Source organism: Anolis sagrei, chromosome 4 (genome assembly GCF_037176765.1).
Source record: "Anolis sagrei isolate rAnoSag1 chromosome 4, rAnoSag1.mat, whole genome shotgun sequence".
In the NCBI taxonomy this organism is placed as follows: domain Eukaryota; kingdom Metazoa; phylum Chordata; class Lepidosauria; order Squamata; family Dactyloidae; genus Anolis; species Anolis sagrei.
In genome coordinates this window covers 161,450,385-161,474,279 of record NC_090024.1, presented here as the reverse complement: position 1 = coordinate 161,474,279, position 23,895 = coordinate 161,450,385, and the positions used below count along the sequence as shown (strand labels likewise).

The 23,895-nt window shown below is 39.1% G+C and overlaps 1 protein-coding gene across 1 annotated transcript in view; it reads right to left on the bottom strand.

Annotated features, from left to right (window-relative positions):
* Nucleotides 1-5,928: 5,928 nt before the first annotated feature.
* Nucleotides 5,929-23,895, bottom strand: part of ERICH3 (glutamate rich 3) — a 77,535-nt gene continuing 59,568 nt past the window's right edge. Inside the window, exons 12-15 of the mRNA XM_060773734.2 lie at nucleotides 16,412-16,825; nucleotides 12,018-12,152; nucleotides 7,391-9,410; nucleotides 5,929-6,448 (exon numbers count right to left, since the gene is read on the bottom strand). Coding sequence (XP_060629717.2) covers nucleotides 7,414-9,410; nucleotides 12,018-12,152; nucleotides 16,412-16,825 — 2,546 coding nt within the window. The 3' untranslated portion in view covers nucleotides 5,929-6,448; nucleotides 7,391-7,413. The remainder of the gene's footprint in view (nucleotides 6,449-7,390; nucleotides 9,411-12,017; nucleotides 12,153-16,411; nucleotides 16,826-23,895) is intronic.

Sequence of the window (23,895 nt, the reverse complement as noted above, 5' to 3'; positions counted from 1 at the left end):
CTAAGATAGATGGGAGTTAATGCTGTTGCACTACATGGGTCAGAATTAGATAACTGAAGACATACGCGAGACAGCAATAAGTTTATAGCACGCTTCATCCAGATGTAATTAAGTTAGGTTTGAGTGAAAGTGAAGAATGCTAAAAAAAATGGCAGTTACCAATAGTTAAGCTTATAGCACACACCAGCGTCTCTCACATGCTGTGTGAGTATAATTTTGACCCGCGTCATGCAACCAGCATTGGGTCCCAGCTATCATACTTTTGCTATCACGAGTAATCTGTGTACATATGTCTTTATATCTTTGCTATAAAGTAGATGTCACAAACAATAAATTTAAGGGATCTTCTAACACATTGCCCCCCGCCCGCCCGCCCCAATGCATGAGTTGGTGAACTTGACACACTGCAAGTCTCAGGTGGTATTTTGCTATGAGATGTTGTCTGGCATTACCCACCAGCCATCTGCACTTTTGGGTTGTATCTGCATGTAGAATTAATGCAATTTGAGACCACTTTAACTGCCTTGGCCAAATGCTATGAAATCATGGATACTGAAGTTTAGTGAGAAATCAACACTCATTGGCAAAGAAGGCTAAACTTTACAAAACAACAACTTTTTGATTCCATAACATGATTCCATAACATTGAGCCATGGTAACCATTAACTGCATTAATTCTAGAGTGTAGATGGACCCATAGATGCTTTTAGGCCTTGTGCCAATAAGTCCTCTTTCTCCAGATAAAATGTTTTTGACTTTAACAGCTTCAGCTGAGGAATTAGAGCTGCTTTGATGGCACTGTCATTCCAATTTTTTTAGTTGCTTTTAAAATATCCATATTTCTCTTTCCTCCTCCTCCTCCTCCTTCCCCTTTTGCACTTGGCTTACTTTAGTGGTTGCAAACCAAGTTCAAAATGCTGAAGTAGTTTGCATTCAACCCACAGCAAACAGAGGATAGTTTCCCCCCCCCCTTTTTCCTAGTTCCAACAGACCTCACTACCTCTGAGGATGCTTGCCATAGATGCAGGCGAAACGTCAGGAGAGAATGCCTCTAGACCATGACCATATAGCCTGAAAAAACCTACAACAACCCAGAGGATAGTTAAATTTCTGATTGCAGCCTTTAGTAGCATGTATGTTCTTCTTTATTGATGTTTGGTATTTTGATCACACTGTGATGTTGCTTGGCCACATATAACCTGGTTTTCATAAAACATAGGAGCCCATATCTACTGGATTTGGGGTTGCTGAGCCACTCTTAAATACACAGAACAGTTTGCAGGAAGGTTATCTGCAGCTCGAACAAAGTGTGTATTGCAACAGCTTGCTTTCAATTGCAGTAGTAGTTAAGATGAAGGAGTCTGGTGGAAGTTTGATTAAAGAATTACAATTCCTAGCAACAGAATTTGCTCATATAAGTTCAGATCTCGCAGAGGCAAAGCTGCATATTTCAGAAAGGGTGACACTTTCACTTCATTAATGAGCATGGTTTTCTCTTTTTTCCATCTTATTCTTCTTTCTTCCCTTTTATGCCCTAGCCCAGAAGCACTCCTGTGCCTTTAAGTGTTGCATAGTAGGAATGGAAATGCAACGTGTGCAACGTCTCATGGCAAGTAGATGCTATGTGGGATTATTTTTCCTGTGGTTTGCTTGTAAAGGTATGCTGGCAAAGAGAGTAGCCCAGCTAGCCAAATCACTGCCCACAGATTGCCATTAACAGCTCCATTCAAGTGTAAGAAATTAATGAGGAGTAGAAGTAGAAGAAGGAGAGAGCAAGGAGGAAGAGCTGTTTTAATTGCCCAGTCCTTTTGCCAGCCTCTGACCTTCTGGGTCCAGGTGGGATTTGCATTTTGTTTGTTGAGACCTAGATAGCTGCTGCCACAGACTTTAGTAAGTTTGAAATATAAAGCATTTGACAAAGCCAAGTGGTTGGATTCAAGCAAAGCAAACACATTGCTTTACAAGTAATTAATATAATTGGCTATTAAAAGAAAACACTGCCTCAGTTAATTGGTCTCTGTAGAAAATATATATATATATCAGGCCTTTGGGAGGAAGACTGTTTTTCAGAGGCAAAGAGTTATTAATTCAAACAGACTGGGGGTGATTTTTTTTTTTAAAAAAGTATAATCCATTCTGGTACAAAGTTCTCAAGTTGTTCACTGAGGCCAAATTAGTCTGGTCTCATGCTCAAAAAATAAGACACCTCTGAATTATATTTAAAAGAAAATATGCCACTGATATTTTTCAAGATCATCCACTTACTGCATCACCAATTGCGGGAAAACTGGCTGAAAAATGGATCACAATTTGGTTAACTATGTGGCTCTTTTTAAAAAAATCCAAAGTATACAGTTAAAATGACGTTTAGAAGAAGTTGCTTTGTTGGGAGTACAATTTGGGGGGAAATGCTTTGGGAGTTGTAGTTCAACAAGGTTTTAAAGGCAACAAAGAGATGGTGCTAAAATTTAAAAAAAACACAGAAACATCAGATTTGTATGAATGGGTTTGGATATTTCCAGGTAACTGGAAGCTCATGAATGGCTAATGGGACCATAGCAGCATTTCTTCCAAGCTCTCACATTTGTTTTGAATTGTCTGCATAATGCATATAAGTAAATCAGTGGTGATTCAGCACTTCAGATACAGCGGGATTCTCAGAATTCTTCACCATTGGCCATGTTGGCTACTGAATTCCAACAACATCAGACCAGACCATATTTCACATCCCTGGTTCAGATATACCTTGAGCTCCATAACTGTGCAACCCTACATGTTTAATATGAGGGTTGAATAAAAAGCAATGTCTCCACCTTCATAACTCCTCAACAAAGAGCAGTACTGGTATGCGGCAGATACTGGCTTGTTCAGTAGATTCTCTTCTACAGTTCCATTTTGATGGGAAGCCTTAGCATTGAACGGTTGTGTTGTTAACGTGTGAAGTATGGAAACCTGCACAGACGGTCGGTCAATGCGACTTAAGCAATGTGCAGCCATTGAATTCTTGACAGCAGAATTCAATGACTTCTGCTATCAAAAAAGGAGGGGGGAGATAGTCATTGGATGGTAATCAAGATATAATTGTAAATACTGTTCTACTTTCCCTCGTGTCTCCTTCATGTGTGCATACCTACAAGCATGTACAGAAAAATATCAATTCATGATGACTAATGCATAAATATCATCAATTGCCTTACAGAACTGTTGTGTTGGGGCCATCGCTCAACAGTTTCCACCATAAATTTGACATAACTTTGAGACTTTGAGAAACAGCATTCTGCTCAGTGTTTGGTAAAGAAACAGAGACATTTTTTTGTGGATCGTATATGCCTCATAAAAAACTTCAAAATCTGAGAACAGAACTTGCACTCAAACTAGAGGTAAGAGCACATGAATGGCACACACTCGGCAGCTTGTCTTGGTACAATGCTGCAGCAGGAAATGGCCTTAGTGAAATTCTCTGATTGTACACCATGAAGGATGCAAGAGTATTACTGTCTGTGATCACCACTGCAGGTAACTCTAGAATTGAGTCTGTAAGGAGAACTTTACAGGAGCATGATGGTATAGTCCTCAAATCTCATGTTATTTAGCAAGTATCACTCTTACTTCCCTAAATCCTAGTATAAATCCACAAATTCATTCAAACAATGTCTATCCACTGATATCATTAATGGATATAGAATGTGTACCTCGATCTGAAATATGTGTCTTCTCTATATGTGGGTGCATACATGTAAGCAAAACTAAAATGTTCTAATAGAAATTTAAAATATCCCTTCACTTTAGATTTTCTTTGTCATTGTGGTCTTATACAGCATAGTAAGGTTTCATGATGTTTCATGTAGGAAAAATATTGGCAAATCCAATATGGGATCTTCCAAGTATTAAAAAAAGTATTAGCTCCTGTTCCAATTGCAATTGTACCCTTTTAACAATTTCACAGGTTTTCAAAATGCTGTGAATTTTAAGAAACAGCTAAATCCCATGTGCTTTTTCCTTCTATATTCATTCAATTGGGCTCATTGAGTGTGCACACAAGTTCAAGATCTATTCTAATAGTATAGTGGGCTGGTGTTTGGTTCCACGACTCTCTGTAAAATGGTGTTCGTTATATAAAATGACAAAATAAAGGCTTTTGAGGGTTTTTTTTTAAATGGGGGGGGGGGTAAGGTAGCATTTTCAAGTAATGAATTATTTAATCTGTGGATACAGAATCCATGGACATGGAGAGCTGGCTGGATACAGAATGTGGATATCTTGCACTCAGGATCAGAAGACAGGGGCCTTCTGTCATGGATAGTAAAACCTAAGGTTTTTATGACAGCACTTCCCACCCCACGAAGGAACAAGATTTCAGTGTCAATGTTATAGAAAAGAGAAATGAGAACACACAATCAGAGAAGGAATGTAATTGAAACTCTTGCTTTGTCCTGCTTCACCAATGTAACTCTTAACACTTTCAGACATGTGAGATGATGTGAGAAATGACTAAATCCTTCCTAAGCAGGACAAATTGGAGATTCTGTAAGCCCCCAGACAAATGGCATCATTATGGAAGACAAATTTAAAGTCCTAAATTTGCACTGACAGAATGGGAGATCCTCTGCAGTCCATGGAGCCAAAGCGATTAAGAGTGGAATTATTGCGAAAAAACATACAAGGAAAGAATACCAACACTCAGGCGTGTAGCTGGGGGGGAGGGGCTTGAGGGGCTTCAACCCCCCCCCCCGAAATTCTCATGGTGGTCCGCGAAAAGGCCTTACTTGTACATTATTTAAACTGTTATATTTATTCATATCATGATCTGATCACCATACTCAATATATCCCATATGCATGGGAGTATTGGGGTAATGATACAAAAGGTTTGCTAGGGTAGACCCTCTTTCACTCAGACTCAGCGCCGCCCCCCCACCCCCACCCGAATCAAACTCAGCCTCTCCCAAATCAAAATCCTGGCTACGGGCCTGTCAACACTATGTCACATCTACCTTTTTTTGCACTTCTAATCAAAGAAGTGCCATTGTATACTCTGCCACATTTTGTCCTTAGTGTCTGCCATCTTCTATTAGATATTTCACTTTGCATTGAGAACCTTTATACCACTTTGAATGTTTGTTCTGTTACTTCTGTGTGATTGCTTCTCTACAAGATTGCAAAGTGTCATGGTAGGACTCCTAGCCACTTGAATAGTATATATAACCCATCATCTGAGGATCTCTGATAATCTATTTAAGGTCTGACAGCAAAGAAACCCGTGGAAAGTGCCACTTTCATAATTGACGTCTTTTTCTCTTCCCATGTGCACATAATTCCTTCTGCTCATGGACATCCTTCTCTCAGCTGAACCTTACATGTAAAAAGGCACTTCAAAGGGCAGCTTATATTAGGGATAGATATCTTTGGAGTCACATGAACTGCCAAAACTGAAACCAAAAAAACTGGAAGTAGCGGAAGCCCACTTTTGGCTTTGAAACATTGAAAATTTTGATATTGATGTGTCCAGAAACAGCATATTTAAAAGGTTGTTTGCCATTTCTGAAGGCTCCCAGGTTAGGTTTTGTGTTTGTTTGTGTGTAAAAGGGTGGCTTGTGTGAGTCATGAGGAAAGGGAAGGCTGCAAAAATGTGTTCGGGGTCAAATTTTGCCCAACTTGATTTGTAAATACATCTGCATGGGTTGCACCTGTGATAACCTTTAATTTACATAGGCACAGCCAGAAATGGTACTGAAACTTTCAAGATAATGCTATTCCTCTTTTAGTTATAGAGCTCACCCAAAAATAACCACAGGAAGGTTATAAACTCCATGCATGAATTCAACACTAATGCCAGTACCAAAGATATTTTGAAATCTATATTCCAGGAAATGTAAAATTACTGCATATCTTTTAAAAAAAAAACATATGAATGACAGTGGGCAAAGAGAAGGCAACAGTCACAATATATGCAGTTCTCAGATCTGATTGCAGATGTTTTATTATTCTACATAAAGTCTTCATGTGGCTTTTGCAATCCTCATAGTTTACTGGATGATTTTGGGAAAGTTCCAGTAACATAATAATCCTCTCGTTTTTGAAAAGAAATGTGTGGCAGCTGTTGGACAGGCCTCATGATTATTATTTCCATAATTATAAAGGAGTGCTATTTCTGAAATAGGTAGATAGGCTTATTTCACTTGTCTAGAGCTGTACTGCAGCAAAGTAATAGGTGTGTATACTACTCCCAGGGAAGGAAAAAGAAAGAAGGGGGCAGGTCCCCAGCCAGCACCAATCTCAAGCAATTTTTCAAAAAAGAAGTTACTAAATAATCATTATAATAATAATAATGGGAAAAAGAAATTGCAAGCAATGAAAGAACTTGAGAGGATGTGTGAACAAGCTGTTTCTTCTGCCAAGATGTAGGACCGCAATGATGGTACAGTGGGAATGTCCAATCCCAAAACATTCTAGAAAAACAGAACAGAAGTTAATCATATAGAATATGGCCTATAGTTGGGATAAAGTAACAGTTGGAAATGCATGTAACTTCACATGTTATTTTTTTTCTTAATCCCCTGCTACCTTGGATTGATCTTGGACATATCTGGCAGCAAAATGTCTTGTTTTGGCACATCATATCAGAATAAATATTTTGAATTCTAGTACAATAGGTCTATACAAACAGCAGATTTATTATGTGGCAACCACAGTATGATTCTATGATTCCACAATAGCATTCAGGTTTGCAACATGTGCATCACTTGTTCAACAACTTCTGCATAGAATTTTGGAGGACAAGGTAGAGTCATGAAGAATCTCTTGCCCTAAAAACGTTGCCTGTCCCAGAGAAGTACTGAGTGCATATACACATTGAATCTCCCCTGTATACTGGGATAAATCCTTCATAAAGGTGTGAAAAATGCTGTTTTAATCCAGGGCCAGGGAATATTCTGCTGGAGCATGGAGCTGATGTACTACAAAAGCTGAAGAGGTCTGACCCCATAAGCTGTCTTGATGAAAAACATATATAAACTGCTCTGAGCTCTTCAAAGGAAATTAGTGTGCAAATGTGTTAGATAAAGATATACGTAAGGTCATGATCTAATCAAGTCAAGTTGAATGTATTTATATTGTTAAGGATTAAGTAATGCTTAACTCTCTTGATTGAAATTCGTGTGACATAATTTCGTTAATTCTACCTGGATCATGTCCTACTTTCTCACTCCATAGACATGAATACCAAACAAATTACAATGAATGTAAAACACCATTTGTGATACATGATAGCAGTGGGCCTGTTATTTCAGGAGAAAAGGTCATACATACTGTAGACTACATCATACTTGGCTACAGCAAACCCTCAGGCAATAGTCTATGAGTTCCTGACCATTAAACACACACATGCTCACCTTCATTCGAAATCTTCATTTTCTTAGTCAGATGATCCAATGGGGTTTTGGTCTTGCGATTCTTCAGATTGTTGCACATTCCAGTGGATGATTTTTGTCACTGACACATTTTCTGCTGGAGATTCTTCCTGTCCTCTTGTTTTATTTTCACTTCCATTGTTTTCTGCCAAAGGGTTTTCTTCCTCAGGCTCCCCAGTTATACTTCTGTCAGCTCTATCACTCTCAGCATGTAATTGTTCTTTTGCTACTACAACGGAAACAAAATCCTCCTTTTCTGGGGCTTCCTGAGTTGATATTTTCTCTGCTAAACCTTCCTCCTGAGGTTCTACTTCCTTATTTTCCACATCCTCATTAATCCGTGATACTTCAGTTATCAATTGCTGTATCCCTATTAAGAGAGCTTGCTCCACATCTGCTAGAGTTATTATTCCCTCTCCTGCCATCTGTTCTTCTGTGCTTGATTCCTCATCTTCATTCACCTCTTCCTCGGTCTCGTCTTCAATCTGCACTTCTGAATAAACTGATTTTTGCCCTGCTGCAGTCTTCTTGGGTGATTCTTCCACTTCACTTTCAAGGCAGCTTTCATTGTCCATTCCCATCTCTCTGTTCAATCCTAGCACTGTTACTTTTTGTGATGATGGTTCGGGTATGTGTTTTGCCTTGGCTTCTGCATCTTCTCTCATGTTCACTACATTTTGCCACCTCATGAAGGTCATCTTAGAAACTTGTTCTCCTTCAGATTCTGTCACCACAGACATTACTTCACCCTCTGTTTCTGAGTCTTCATTCCTCATCTCCCATTTAACTTTTAGCAAACGTTTTGTCTCTTCATCTTCCACTTCCTCCTTAGATGCTGCTTCTCTTTCTATTCCTTCAGTATCTACCTTTTCTTTCTCAGTTCCTTTTCTTTTGGTACCGTCAGCCTCTGTCTCCCCTTTCAGCTCCTTTCTTTTTGCTGCTACCTCTTTGGAATCAGCCATTTCTTTTGCTTCTCTCTCCCTTTCTATTTCACCAGTCACCAAGCCTATAGCTTCTGGGGTGCTTTCAGTAAAAGGCTCTTGTTTCCTTTGTGCTGAATCTTCTGCTGTAAATATGTTTTTAGTCTTACCCTTTTCTGGAGATGCTTTTTCTAAATCTTTTGTCCAAATGAATGCAGCTGCCACAGTTATCTCTTCCGTATCTATTTCCTCTCCCACTTTTTCATGCCTGGTGGTGATCTCTTCTTCCTTTGACGCTGAGTCTCCCAATTTGAGTTTCAGATATTTTTTCTTCTCCATGTATTCATCACCCATTACACCACTGGCAGTCAAACTTTCATGTTCCATGAAGCTGGCTTCTACACCCTCTGCTTTAAGTTTCAGCACTTGCAAAGTTGTATGTCCTTCGGATTCAGCTTCTTTCATATCTTTCTCTACTTCTTCCTCGGATTCTGTCTCAAGAGCGTCACCTGGCTCAATGGTACCTTTCAACATCTTCTTTGCCTTGTGTCCTTCCCCCTTCATAGCTTTCCTTCTTGTTAATTCTATTTCTTCGGTATCTTCTTCTCCCTCTGTGCCTTTTCCAATACCTCTTAATTCCTTGGTGAGGTTAGGATCCTTCATAACTTTTCTGCCTAACCGAGATTTACCTGAAATTACATCTCCATCAAAAGTTTCATGTTCTGCTGCCATTACCTCAGTCTTCTTAACTTTTCTTTGTGCTTTTACCTTCCTGTCTGATGTCTCTCCTTCCTCATATGTTACTTCTTCCTCTATATCATCCAGATCTGATTCTAGTTCTTCCTCCACATCTGACTCTCTTCCCACAGTCTGATCCTTTATTGTTTGTTTTGCTGTGCGAGCCATTGCTTTTTTGGCTAGGAATTCTTTTTCCAGAGTTTCTTCTTCGGGACATTCTTCCTCTACAAGCTCCTCTTCCTCAGATTCTCTTTCCTTGCATACCATCCGTCTTTCTCGTTTTAATTGCTCTGCAGCCTTCTTTGATTTGAGTTCTTTTGGTTTTTTTGCAATGAAAACTCCACCTGTTGGTATTAAAATAAACAGAGCATGAGCTGTAATTGTGATAACCATATCAGAGTTTCATGTGTACTTTTTATTCACTGTTGTCAAAAGTATTATGATTTTTCACTTATCTTATAAACAGGTTATTCATATTAAATTGGACATGTTTATTTTCTGGGCCTACAAGATGTCAACATTCCCAGTCAAGACAGATGAGCACGAGAAAACAATTATCTATTATGACCCATGCCAACCTTCCCTGCAAGTGGCTTGGTGTTCCTGCCTATAGAAAAAATTGAAAGTATCTTTTTCTGTATAAACACAATAACATTAGCAGAGTCTTCCTTTCCCAAAAGTACATCAAGATATTGCAATGAATTAGCCTTATGGTTTACCCTGGAATACAAATAGCCAAAACATACAGTGAATGCCAATATATATAATAAATCCAGGGAACAGTCACATAATGTTTGTATGTTAAATCAAACATATAAGGCTATACATACACACACAACAACAGCAACAATAATACTGTAGCCTTACATTTAGCAATTTAAAGATATTACCAGAACATAAAACCATTCTTCTGCTGCTAAACAGTCATGATTCTGGTAGTTTTCAACAGATGTGTAAGGGAGGAGGAATAGCATAATTTGAGATTTAGGCCCCTTCTACACTGTCATATAATTCAGATTATCAAAGCAGATAATCCATATTATCTGATTAGAACTGGATTATATCAGTTTACACTGTCATATAATCCAGTCCCAATCAGATAAAGTGGATTTTATATGGCAGTGTAGAAGGCGTCATACATATGGTAGTTACCTTCTCCCAGAACTTGAAATTAACTAGCCCTTTAGTTTATTGAGTTATTAATTCAGCTGTTTCTCATAATGACTTTAAATCATTTGATTATGCAATTACCACTGAAGGTTAAAACGTGATTGAGTGAATTAGGTCTTCTGTCTCAGTATAAAAAGGTTGGGATTGGAAAGAACTGCTCACTTGATCCAGAACTTTCTGGATCAGGTGACAGAAGCAATAATCAAAGAATGATGTGAGAATTGGAGGCCAACACCCTCACGCAGGCAAAATCCTTTCAGAATATCAAGCCGTTTGGGGCACATCTATACTGACCATGCTGTTTCAAACCAGTATTGAAAAAAGTAGGTTTGCTGTAAAGATGATTACATAGGAAATCCTGGAACCAGTTTGAGGCCTGGATGATGATTACACAAACCACAAAGCAGTGATACACATTAAGGACTTTCTTTCATGCACTTTCAGGGGAGTTTGTTACTTGGCCTTCACAGTTTGAAGCTAACTTCAAACTGCATTAAATGGTCAGTGTAGCTGGGACCATAGTGTCCCTATACCCCCATTTCTAACACTATTTCACGTGATCACTCATGGCCAAGTATGATTTACTTCTAAGGGTAGAGTCTTGGCAGTTGGACCATAACTGACTGTGGAAACCTATTCTGGATCCATATGGTCTTTCACAATGGTCTCTAGAATACTTTTTTGTTTGTTTTTTAAAAGTTTGAAAAATTTGATTTTTACCGCAGGGAAGTTAGGGGGTTCCAAACATATTATTATTATTATAACTTTATTTGTACCCCGCTAGCATCTCCAAAAGGATTTAAAACATAGTGGAAATGCTCTCCACACCTCCTAGAGATCATGTTTGGACTTTTCATAGAACAAATATTTTGATGCCTCGAAGACCACAAAAACAGTCCACACTTTAAAATCTAAATTTGAAAACACTGTCCTTAAAGAACTTTACTCAAAGGCAATTCTGCAACGCTCTACTGCAGCGCTCTCTATGTGGGGTTGCCTCTGAAGACTGTCCGGAAGCTACAACTAGTCCAACGTGTGGCAGCCAGATTACTAACAGGAGCAGGTACAGGGAGCATACTACTCCTCTGTTGCACCAGCTCAGCTCCACTGGCTGCCAATCAGTTTCCGAGCACAATTCAAAGTGCTGGTGTCAACCTATAAAGCCCTAAACAACTCCGGCCCAGTTTACCTGTCCGAACGGATTCTCCCCTACAAACCATCAAGGTTGTTAAGATCTTCTGGAGGGGCCCTGCTCCACCGCCTTCGCAATCGCATCTGGTGGGGACGAGAGACAGGGCCTTCTTGGTGGTGGCCCCTTGGCTGTGGAACTCTCTCCCGATAGAGATCAGATCTGCCCCCTCCCTCCTGACTTTCAGAAAGATGGTAAAATCTTGGCTCTGGAACTTAGCATTCTCAGATTGATGATCGAATCAATAACTGTTGACCACAAGGTGGATGGTGATGAGGTTCTTCTTCCTTATTTTCCTTGATTTACCTTGACAAATTGGCTTTATGTAATTCTTGATCTGTATTTTAATGTGTTTTAATGTATTAATGTACTATGATGTTATTATGCTTTAGTTTATTTGTATATTGATTCTCTGTTGTTAGCCGGCCTGAGTCCCTCCTCGGATGTCGAGAAGACCGGGCTATAAAAGCTCTAAATAAATAAATAACAGCAGGAAAAGGTGCATGTACAAAACAGAAAGTTTAAAGACTGACCAATATCTCAATGGGAAGTGACATTTACAGCAGTTTCACATTTTATCTGTTGACTTTACCTTCATGTTTATCTCGAGTAGCAGCTGCACCATCCTCCTCATCCTCTGTACTGGAATCACTAGGTTCAGGCTCAGAACTCAAAAGCTGGTCATGTTCAATGGCCTCAGCTATTTTCTTTTTAACCGATTTGCATTCTTCAAAAAATAACACAACAATTGCAAAACAGGGAGCAAAGAGAGAAAAATTGGGAAAAAATTCTGAGCATCAGCTTGGCTTTCAAAATTACTCTACTGGCAGTTACAGATGCAAATTTTAAATTCAGCAGCCTTCACCAAGAGGATGCATTAAACGCAGCAAAACAAAGCAAGTAGCAAAAAGCACATTTCAGGCAGCAGAATTTCCAACATGCAAAAGGAAAGGCAATCCAACAAACCCGCACTCATTTTCTAAAATAACCACCAAGCCATAAGGAGACCTTTGTTCGGAAATATGTTTAATTTGCAAAGAATCAAAATAATCATACAATAGAAAATCTGTTATTCTGCTTCAGATAAATGCAGGACATATTGGAATGCTAAGCTACCAAACACAATGCCAATGATTCTGTCAACTCCCTAAGTAAGTTAAACAGTTTACAAGCTCCATCTCATTTTGATGCATGGGCAGGTCTGAATGCAAATCCCCATGCATTCAACACATGCATATTTGATATTCTTAAATGCATGAGGAATAATATCGTGTATTTTGCTACATTTCCCCTGAATTCTTATTAGGCCCAGGATATAATTTAAAGCTGTGCTAATATTTTCATTGTAGCCTCAATCTTTATGTAATAAGGTTATTTACATTTCACTTGTGCTTAACAGAATATGTATTATTAATGTTGCATTCCTATCAAATAAGAAGCCACTATTCCCCAAACAAAAACAGATGATATTGCTTCTTCTTCTTCTTCTTCTGTCCAAAGCGACATTTGAAAAAGAAATTACTGTGCAGAAATTGCAAACTTCACTAGCATTTATATTTTTGCAAAAGAAAGAAAGAAACCTGGAGGGCTTTGTTTAGATATAGGAAATTGATTAATATATTCCTGAAACTGAGCCTTCCCTAACCTACAAGGATGCTGTTATTCCATCTCTGCAAAGGGTACAAGCGTATACCTACTGCCACTAATCCATGCAAATGACACCATCATATCCCAGATGTACTCAGATGTTGATGCAAATCTGAAACATAAAGGCAACTGCACCCACAACAGCTACAGATGTAGAAGACCACATCTGTAGCTGATTCTCCTTCAATGAAGCAGCCTGCTTGGAAGTAATTCCTACTGAGCTGCTTGAGGTTCACTTTTTATGTATGTTTGTCTGTGTGCCTTCAAGTAGCCTGTCAATTTATACCAACAACCCTGTACATTTTGCAAGGTTTTCTTCAGCATAGAGGTACAGGGTGAGGCAGCATAACTTCCTTTTTTCAAAACTTAATAAAACCCATTGTATGAATCAGAATTTTTTTATTTTTTTATTATGTAGGCACATACCTAAAGTTTTGTTTTACATAGTTTTGAAGATCAAATTAGGTAGGTGACGTCCCCCATTCTCCATTCTCCATACACTGAGTAAACCAATTCCTGGGGTTTGTCATTACTCTTGCCAGCATAGCAGGTGATATGTTGGCAATTTCTTCCTGGATGTTGGTCTTCAAATCTTGTAGGGTCCTTGGACGGTTCACATAAACACGAGATTTCAAAAAGCCCAATAGAAAAAAAATCACAAGGGGCCAAATCTTGAGAGCAGGCCGGCCACTCCAAATCTGCTCGAAAAGTAGGCCTCAACGACAAAAGCACGCTCCTCACTGTTCCAACGCATGATGGCAGCTGAACTGTGTCAGGACAAAACTTTATACTCCCGCCTCTCGAACGAGACCACTAGCGCTCGGCTACATCTTCAACCAACTGAATGGCGTGCATTTTAAAAAAGGAAGTTATGCTGCCTCACCCTAAAGTTTTGCCAATTCCTTCCTATGAAATATAGCTTACAGCACCTTCCGTTCATTGGTGGTGTCCTCCCACCCCACCCGCCACCCCTGCATCCCCATACTTCTAAGATCAGACAGATTAGGCTACTATTGACTTTTAAGGGAATAGTTTTCTCATTGGGCAATTTGTCTCTTTGGGGAAAAAACCCCGAAATGACAACTGTGTTGAGAAATACTTTCATGGCCAGAATCACTGGGTTACTGTGAGTTTTCCAGGCTGTATGGTCATGTTTCAGAACATGGCCATTCAGTCCAGAAAACTCACAGCAACCCAACTTTATATGTGTATGTCTGTTCTCTATGTCTCTGTTCTTTTCCCTTCACAATCTGTTTTTCATTCATTATTTTTTATTATTAAGCTACTTTGGATATTTACAGACATCATAAACTCATCGCGGTTTGGAGGCTCTGGACAATAGTAGCTTATTTTCCCAAGGAAAGTAACTTAAACCAAATTGTTCAGAGTGTTCCTCCCTCCAGCCATCATTAGAACTGGTTCTTTAAACACACACACAGTCCAATTGCTTAATCAGCACTTAATGTACTATTAGCACAGTTGCCAAACATCCACTGTGCAAAAGTATGCATTAAAATGTTAATCTCAAGCGCCCCTGCTTCTTAACTATATTTCAGGGGCAATTTCTACTTTGTCTCCCACTAGAGTTGTCATCATGCGAGACTCAAAACTACTTTAAAAAAATTATAATTCAACCACTACCCAAGATTTCTCTGCCTGCCACTAGAGCAACAGAATCAGAAAACACATGATGCTAAACTCTGTGTTAATTCAAATCCAATACAATCAAACAACTGTTTAATTACTGTGTTTGGAAATCTGAGCTAAACAGAAATTATGATACACTTTTTGAAATAAAAATCTGTAAAAGACCGTTAACTCAATGCACATGATTACTTCATGCTTCCATTTTGTATTAGAGCATTTAAGCCTATGCATGTACTTGTTAAGTTGTTAACAACGTCATTCTTCAATAGCACTTAAATATTCATCTCATCTAAGAGTCTAATTGGAAAAGTTGCTCACATTGAAAACCTAGCATAAGGATGAAGGAAAAGATTTCAAAAAACTAAACACTTATAAATAATTCAGCATAATCATCCAAAACGACACCACCACCTTCATTTTTCTTCCCATGTTTTATACATAACAAATTGCAAGGCAATGAAAAGTGAGCCAAAACCATGATGTCTGCAAACAGTTCCAATTTGTATAGCATTCCACTCATGCCAAACTATTCCATCCAACAACACAGAGCAATATAAAAGAAACTGTCCACCAAGCAAGAACAGAAGATGTGTCACTGCCAGAAAAATACATACAAAATACAATCAGAAAAATGACTATGACTTTTGGCTCGCTTTCATGTCTACATCACTATGGACATCACACTGACTAATATTAATTGATTCACTAATTGGATGATTAGACTATGATCTTGGTTTAAAAATGTAATACAAGAATGAATTCTTTTAATTCTTGGCAAAGCATTTGATTCATGAAATAAGAATCAGGTGTGCAAAGTTGTCCATTTCATGATCCATAGAAACAATGTAAATATCAGATTGAGGCAGGCTCAGTGACATGTTAATGCTTCATTTAGAAAATGTCTCAAGTCCAGTCTCCAGCATATCCTACTTTAAAACAAAAATCAGATATGAAATGCTGGAAAACACTTCTGCAGAGGGAACGCTGCCTGGACAGCAAGAAAGAGGCAATTGTGAGTGAGATGCAGGAAGTCTGATCCAGTATAAAGCAGCTTCCTACAATCCTAACCTTGTTTTTGAAAAGATTTAGAGACATTGATTTAGCTGTCATCTCATTATGAAAAATATTGCAACAAAAACATCTAGCATCTCACTATAGGTTGTCCCAAATTATAAAAATACAAAATCATCTGTTTTAGGCATCTGTTTGACTCTGAGCACTTCAACACCTATTCTTCAGGTTTAACACTGTCATTCTTCAGGATTTCTCTGTGTCTGCAGTAGTCTTTAGAGGTAGTAACTATTAAGTCTTGGGTGCACTGCTTGACCTGGTTGTCTAGGTTTCCATCGGCTAATGAAATCAATTCAGCTATCACAAAATGTTCCAAGAATGATAGTGGTGGAGACAAAGAAAGACCTGCCAAAGTCTCACATGTTAAATTTTGTACAACACCATCACAGTAATTGAAATAATAAAATGGCCTAGATATTTGAAGACACAATGCTGCCCACAGTGAAGTAGAAAAGTCACATCTCTAATAGCCTAACACAGAATAGGCATTGGGAGCAGTCAATTTGAATGTCATATCCAGAAACATCACAGAAAAAGAGTTCTTCACTTCAAAACAGGTAACACAACACACTCTTATCCAAAGGGTCCCTCACATTTCTGACTGCAGACCATACTACTTACCACCTTCTTCATCTTCAGATGGCACTAAGCTACTGAGCTTTTCTTCTGGAGAGCTGTGCCTGAAATGCGCTGTTATATCCTCCTCCATGCCTTCCTTCATGTCCATGTCTACCAGCCTTTTTACTTTCAGCTTCTCACAGGTAGGACTCATGTCCCGGCGACTTATCTCCATCTTATCTTCATCTGAAATGCCTGACATGCGTTTGGTTCTTTTGTGATCTACTTCACCCATTGCCTCTTCTTCCTCTACATCCATTTCTTGGCTTTCAGCTCTTTGGGACTTGGACATCTCACTTTCGTATTCGGAACGCATATCCACATTGTCTTCTTCTTCAACTTGTTTTTTGGTTTCAGAGTCAGATATATTTTCGTTGCTATACGGTATGCTGCTGGAGGAAGATGCAAACTTCTTGCCTACAAATAATAAACACATTTCATTATAAATACTTGAGCATTACATTTTTGTTAGCGCTTGCAAATGACTGTTTTAAATAGACACACATTCCAAGGATCTAGTTATTTGGAACTCATTATTTCCCAATAACTAAGGCGTACCTACCTAATATTTTATATATAACAATATGGGATCACTACATCTGCAGTATAAGTGCAATGTACAGTTATAGAGCTGTGGTCTCACTAAATTGTGAAAAAGAAATAGTAATTTGCTTCAGTCTCATGTTACTGAATAAAAAAACATTCAGCTTCTTTTAAAAAACTGTATTTGTAATTACTTTTATGTATTTATTTAAAACATTTATATTCTGCCCTTCTCACCCTGAAGGGGACTCAGGGTGGAGCACAACATATATACGGCAAACATTTATTTATTTGTTTGTTTGTTTGTTTGTTTATTTCGGGTACTTTTACCCCGCCCTTCTCAACCCCCGAGGGGGAACTCAGGGCGGCTTACAAAAAGGCACAATTTGATGCCTGTACAAAATACACATAATGTACAAAACCATAGTTAAAACAACTATCACAGTTAAAAACAATCAAACAATCAGTATATAACACATCAATAAAACTATTCTCATGCTCAGCGTTCATCTTTCAGAGTTCTATAATTCCATTCCATTAGTCCATTCCTGTCCATTGTCAAAGTCCTTTCTTTATCTGCCAGATTGTTCGAATGCCTGGTCCCAAATCCATGTTTTCAATTTTTTCCTAAAGGAGAGGAGTGATGTCGCTGATCTAATTTCCCCAGGGAGTGAATTCCACAGGCGGGGGGCCACCACCGAGAAGGCCCTGCTCCTCGTCCCCGCCAACCTCAGTTGTGATAGAGGCGGGGTCGAGAGCAGGGCCTCCCAAGAAGATCTTAGACTCCGGGGTGGGATGTAGAGGGAGATCCATTCGGACAGATATACTGGGCCGAAACCGTATAGGGTTTTGTAGGCCAGATCATATAATAAACTATAAACACACATAAATATTAAAACCAGTCATCTCAATTGTTTAAGCCATCTTAAACAATGTAACCCTGCAAGCTCCGAGTCATGTGCTCCACTGTTTGACATATCAAGTTGGGAAGGGAGAGAAACAGCATAAAACGGAGAATAACAACTACCACCCCTTTACAGAACTGTAGTATGCTGTCAGGGCAAACATACCCTCAAGTGTGTCACAGATAAAAATCAGGACAGATGGACAGATCAGAACATACCCTCAAGTGTGTCACAGATAAAAATCTACATCAGAAGATGGTCAAGATGCCACACATTATAAGGAAGACCACACAAGCTAGAAGGCTAGTTTGCTTTTTCCTGAGCCTACTGGGAAGGGCAAGATTTCTCTCCCCCCCCCCCCCCTTTCCTCTCCTCTCTCTCCTAGTGAGTTAAACTAGAGCCCCTTCTACAGTGCCCTATATCCCAAGATCTGATTCCAAATTATCTGCTTTAAACTGGACTATATGAGTCTTCACTGCCAGATAATCTGGGATCAGATCATGGGATATAGTGGCAGTGTGGAAGGGGTCTGAGTGAAAATGACTTTTTCACTTTGAACTCAATTTGCATGAATCAAAATGAATCAAATGCAGTAACTGTTAACATTAGTTCACTGTTATCCTGTCTCACCTGTGTTACATTACTTCACTGGTATCCTGCCGGAGCTGTGTCTCTCACTCGGTGTTCTGTTTCGCGAGAGCCACGTTGCGCAATCGGCACTGGGACCCAACTATCATACTTTTACCAATTTCTAATATTAGACAGCTAACTATGGTCTTAGTCCCATGTAGTGGATATAGAATAGCAGCCCAAAGTGTTTCAGAGGAGCAAATTTCAGTTGATTTGATTAGTCAAGCAATACCTACTCAAAGCTTCTACTCAAAACCTAAAAATCTTTAATCTAAGAACAGATTAAATGTTGCTGTCAGGAATAACAACAGATATTCCAAGCCACACTATGTCTTGCTTTGCTATCCCCTGCCACCATCTCCCCTCACCCTGACATCTGTGTTTGGCCTCTTGAATCCTCTGCTCCAGATTCAACTTTCCAGTTTTGGCCAACCAAACATTAATAGATATAACATTAATAATATTATAATGTAATGCAATATAATATTACTACTACTAATATATTATAATTATATATTTATATTACATGTAATATTACTATTAATATTACAATATAATGGTATAATACAATATAGTAATATTTAATACTGATATTGTACTATACAATGGTATTCCCCATAGTCAGCTACGGATGTGAGAGCTGGACCTTAGGGAAGGCTGACAAAGGAAGATAGATGTTTTTGAACTGTGGTGTTGGAGGAAAATTCTGAGAGTACCTTGGACAGCAAGAAGATCCAACCAGTCCATACTTCAGGAAATAAAGCCCGACTGCTCATTGGAGGGAAGGATAGTAGAGACAAAGATGAAGTACTTTGGCCACATAATGAGAAGACAGGAAAGCTTGGAGAAGGCAGTGATGCTGGGGGAAATGGAAGGAAAAAAGGAAGAGGGGCCGACCAAGAGCAAGATGGATGGATGGCATCCTTGAAGTGACTGGATTGACCTTGAAGGAGCTGGGGTGGTGACGGCCAACAGGGAGGTCTGGCGAGGGCTGGTCCATGAGGTCATGAAGAGTCGAAAACGAATGAACAACAACAATTCTCTCACTATCAAATAACCAAGAACAGATCAGACACAACCCCTAAGGCTTATACTGTCTGTTCCAAAAAAGTTACCCAATTCCAGAAGAAACTCAAGCTAGGATTCAAATTGAAGACTCCACACAAAATCCTTGTGAAAAATGCTGCAGCTTCCTTAATTTCAATTGCCATAAATTCTTGAAAAACAATGTTCATTCATTAGCAGATGCCTAACATTTCAAATGAACAGGAGAATCCATCAAAAATCAGTTATAGACAAAATTAAAATCAATACTGTAACATATTTCATTCTTGTGACTTGAATGAAATGCCGTACTGATTTTGAGCACCTTTCATGTCTTGCTAGCTCCTGATGATAATTAGCTGTAATTTCTGCTAATATTTTAAATTATTCTTTCCATCTGTGCTGTTATAAATGTTCTGCGAGGCATATGAAATTTTGTACTGGGGAAAATTAAGGCAAAGATGTTTCACTGAGCTAAAATTGCATGGTTTTGTTTATCCTCTGAATTCCACCTCTGCTAGGCAAAATGTTTTACTTTTACTGTTACAGAAATGATTGCAACCCAAATGTGAGGAGGAATTATATTATCCCTTTCTCCAGGGTTTAAGAACATAGATCCAATTAAGAAACCAAGGAGAAGCTTTCCCAAAACCCATGAAAATTTAAGTAAAAACATTTTAGGTCCAAATTCGACATACTTACTATATTATTCAAATCGAATGCTCACCTTTTTTGGCTAAATTGCTTAGCCAAAAGTCAGCTGCACATCATAATTGATGGTGCATGAAAATAATGCACATAAACCCACCTGCACCCCTCCATCCGGCCGAGGCTAGCAGACTCACTAGCCTCAGCCTCATTCAGGAAGCCTTCAAAACCTCCTCCTCTATTTTGAAGGCCTCATGAATGAGGCCTCAGTTAGGAAGCTGCCACCTGTTCATCAGGCTAAGGCTGTTGAGTTTACCATCCTCGGCTTAATGGAGGGGCATGGCTTCCCCTTGCCTGTTGGACATTCTGGGGCAGGCAGCAGAATAGTTCATGGGCAAGGGGAAGCCACCCATTACTTTTGACAATGCTGTTTTTTCAATGCACACCTTTGAAACTGAGCTGCGCATTACAACCGATGGTGCATTAAATTCAAGTAAATATGGGTATTAAATGCTGAGGTAGCTAGCACTATCCCACAATATGAAGCAATGAAGATATGTTTTATCAACATCATTCCTGATGACTTGAGTAGATTAAACCTGCAAATAGCTCGGGGGGGGGGGGGGCACAGATCTCAAAGTCAATCCTCCAGATGTTGCTGGAGTGCAATTCTTATCAGCCTTCCAGGTAGCTAATGGCACTGGGTCATGAAAGAGTGATGCAATCCCCCAACATTGTTTAGGATAGCTAGGATAGATAGATACTACATTTCAACAACAACTAGAGTAACAGTTCCCAACTTTTGGTCCTCCAGGTGTTCTTAACATCAGCTCCCATGTTTCTTGGTCATTTCACTGGGGGTTGAGCTTAAGTCAAAAACACCTAGAGGACCAAAGGTTGGGAATTGCTACTCTAAAGGACTCCAGTTGGAGATTCCTAATTTAAAATCTGGTCTTCCAAATCTCTTTTGATTATGAGTTTGCCCATTCTATATGAATGATAATGTGATAACCTAAGAATATGTAAGTGCTGGTTTTAGAGTTAGTGCAAACAAAGCCACCTCGTGGTATGTGGGGGAGTATGTTAAAAATGTCCTGCATAGCAACCATGCAGCATTTAGACATTTCCTGTGTCATTTTCAGTGGGTTTCTCCATTATCTCATAACCAAGAAACAACATGGGCAGTTGGGTGTAGGTGGGGGTTACAAAGTCACTCTGGGCATAATCAGAAGTAATACAAACTTCTAGGCTTGGTTGATCAAAAAAAAATGAAAACTTGTTTTGGATGTAGGGGGTGCTGGTGATTCAATTCTAAAATCACTTCTGGATTTTTTTTTAAAAAAAATCGAAACTTCCAAACTGATTCGTTAATGCGGACACGCATGCGGAAAAAACAGCACTGGCACTGGAGATACTTCAGGAGATTCTCCCTCTCTCAGTTTTAGACCAATCCTGATGAAACTTGCTACAGTGGTGGAACACATGGGCCACCGTTAGCTCACCAAAGTTCATAACCTTTGACATATCCATGGATTTTTGGTGAATTTTCAAAGTTTTTATTTAAAACATTTTTAATAATAAAGAAAATCTGTTCCTGGTTTGAAAGTGTTATTTCCTGTTTCATTGGGTGGTCTTTACTTTGAAATAGTTGTTCTACTCCAGAAACTTTGTTTGTGTGGCACGAACTGTGTAAAAATTTGTGGAGAACAGAAATCATAGTACAGACCCCATCAAGGGACATCTAGACTGGCCCCCTTCTTCTGGGCAGAAAGGCAGCATCCAAACTCTCCTGACATCCATTTGCTTCCTCTACTGAGTTAAAGGGGACCCTCAAGACACATCCATCAATTTATTCCTTTTTGCAGATGCAATCAATCATTTTATTTTATCATTACTTACTGACTGTAAAGGGCTGGCTATCCCAGTGCCTTGTTCATGGCAATCAGGCAAAAGTAAAATGATTGGTTTTTAAGCAGTCTATGTTTTCTTGGCTTTGCAAAAGTTGCTTATTCCTTTCTGCCTTCTTTAGACACCTTTGTAGATTCAATCAGTTTATTTTATACTTAGACGAAGTCTGCTACAGACAGCTATTTTTGAGTCCTTCAGCCATTTTAGATAATGAGCAGACATGCATTGTGGGAAATGTAGCTTAACAGCAGGGCCTTTTGCAATCTCTACCATTGGAGGCCTGGCCTTCACAAACTACAGTTAAAGATGGCTGTGATTAGCCACGCCCACCGCTTCCCTCCTTGCTTTGTCGGCGGAAGTCATGAGATTTTTAAAATTCCCTTGCCTTTACCAAAGTTGCTTAATGGTTGTGAAAATTAAAATAACCGTAGGAGACTTCCGAAAATTATAGGATATTTCCGGGAGTGAAAGGTAAGTGGTTCAAATTCAGCATGGTTCAAAACTGCATCGGATGTCCAAATTAGTATGTTTTTGTCTGAATTTCAGTCTTTCCGAATGAACCTATCCAACCCTACAAACTTCTCCCTATGTTTTTGTTATTGTTATTGTTGCAAGGGCATGCAAACTGCCATGTTTGTTATGGTTGTTTAGGGGCATATATTGGCTGGAAATTGGCTACTTTTTAATGGTGACCAGGGAGCTGCTGGGGAGGCGAAACAGAGTCTCATGAGCTGCACTTTCTCCATCCCAGTTTTCAAGAAACTACTCAAGCAAAGGTTTGACATGAGATATACAAAACTCTTTCACCTTTGTAGTGCAATGATGCACACAAATATTTGTTACTGAGATAAATGCCATAAGGAATAATTTTAGAAAGCACACAGACTTCTTTGTCATTTTCTGTGAGCCAGTCCTAAATTAACACAAATCACTACATCAGTCAATTACAGCATAATAGAAGCCAAGCTGTGAAGAGATAAGGTCTTAATTATCCATGGCACTTTGTCATTGGTGCCTGCTAATAGTATCAATGTGTGAAATCACCTTCAGTTTCCCTGTCCTTTTTGTATTTGGTTTTATATATATATAAAAACCCAAAGCTGTGAGAGAAGCAAGACTGATCTGTGCCTTCTCTCCCACTTCCCACATAGGGCTCTTATCTAAAGGAGGACATTGTGCTCTTGTATGCACACTTTTGTATAGCCACATATGGCATGTTATGGCTCTCCATCTGGAGAAATATCTTATCTGGGGGAATCTGTGCACCTTCACTCCAGAATGTACACAAATCTTGGCTTCCTCTGGCATTGCTTTTGAGATATGGGCCACCTTAAGTTGCTTAAGATTTGAAACTCGGTGTATAAAAGGCCACAAGACCTTTGAGCTACCTAGCTCATTAAAAACGTCATCATGGGTTTTGGAGGTTTTTTAAAGAATATAGAGAGACCAGTACAAAAATAACTGTTTGCCTCAGCAAAACAGCCAACACAGCTTTCCAGTTAATGAGTCATTCTGATTTATTCACAGGATTATGGCCTATTAGGAGCTGAAAAGCACGAATTTGGTCTCTCTGACCACTTCTCAATTTATGTTTCAACAAAAACACTGTGTGAGAAAAACAGGATGATGCTTTCTCATCTATCTAGAGAGGCTATTAAAATCTTCCGCATTTGGAGAAACTGCCTTCCATTTAATCCCGCATAGCCACTAAAGTTAAAGCCTGTCAGCAATGCACATAGAATTGAGTGGCTCATCATCCCATTGTATTATATTTTTTACATATAAAGGACAGAATCCTACAGACATTTG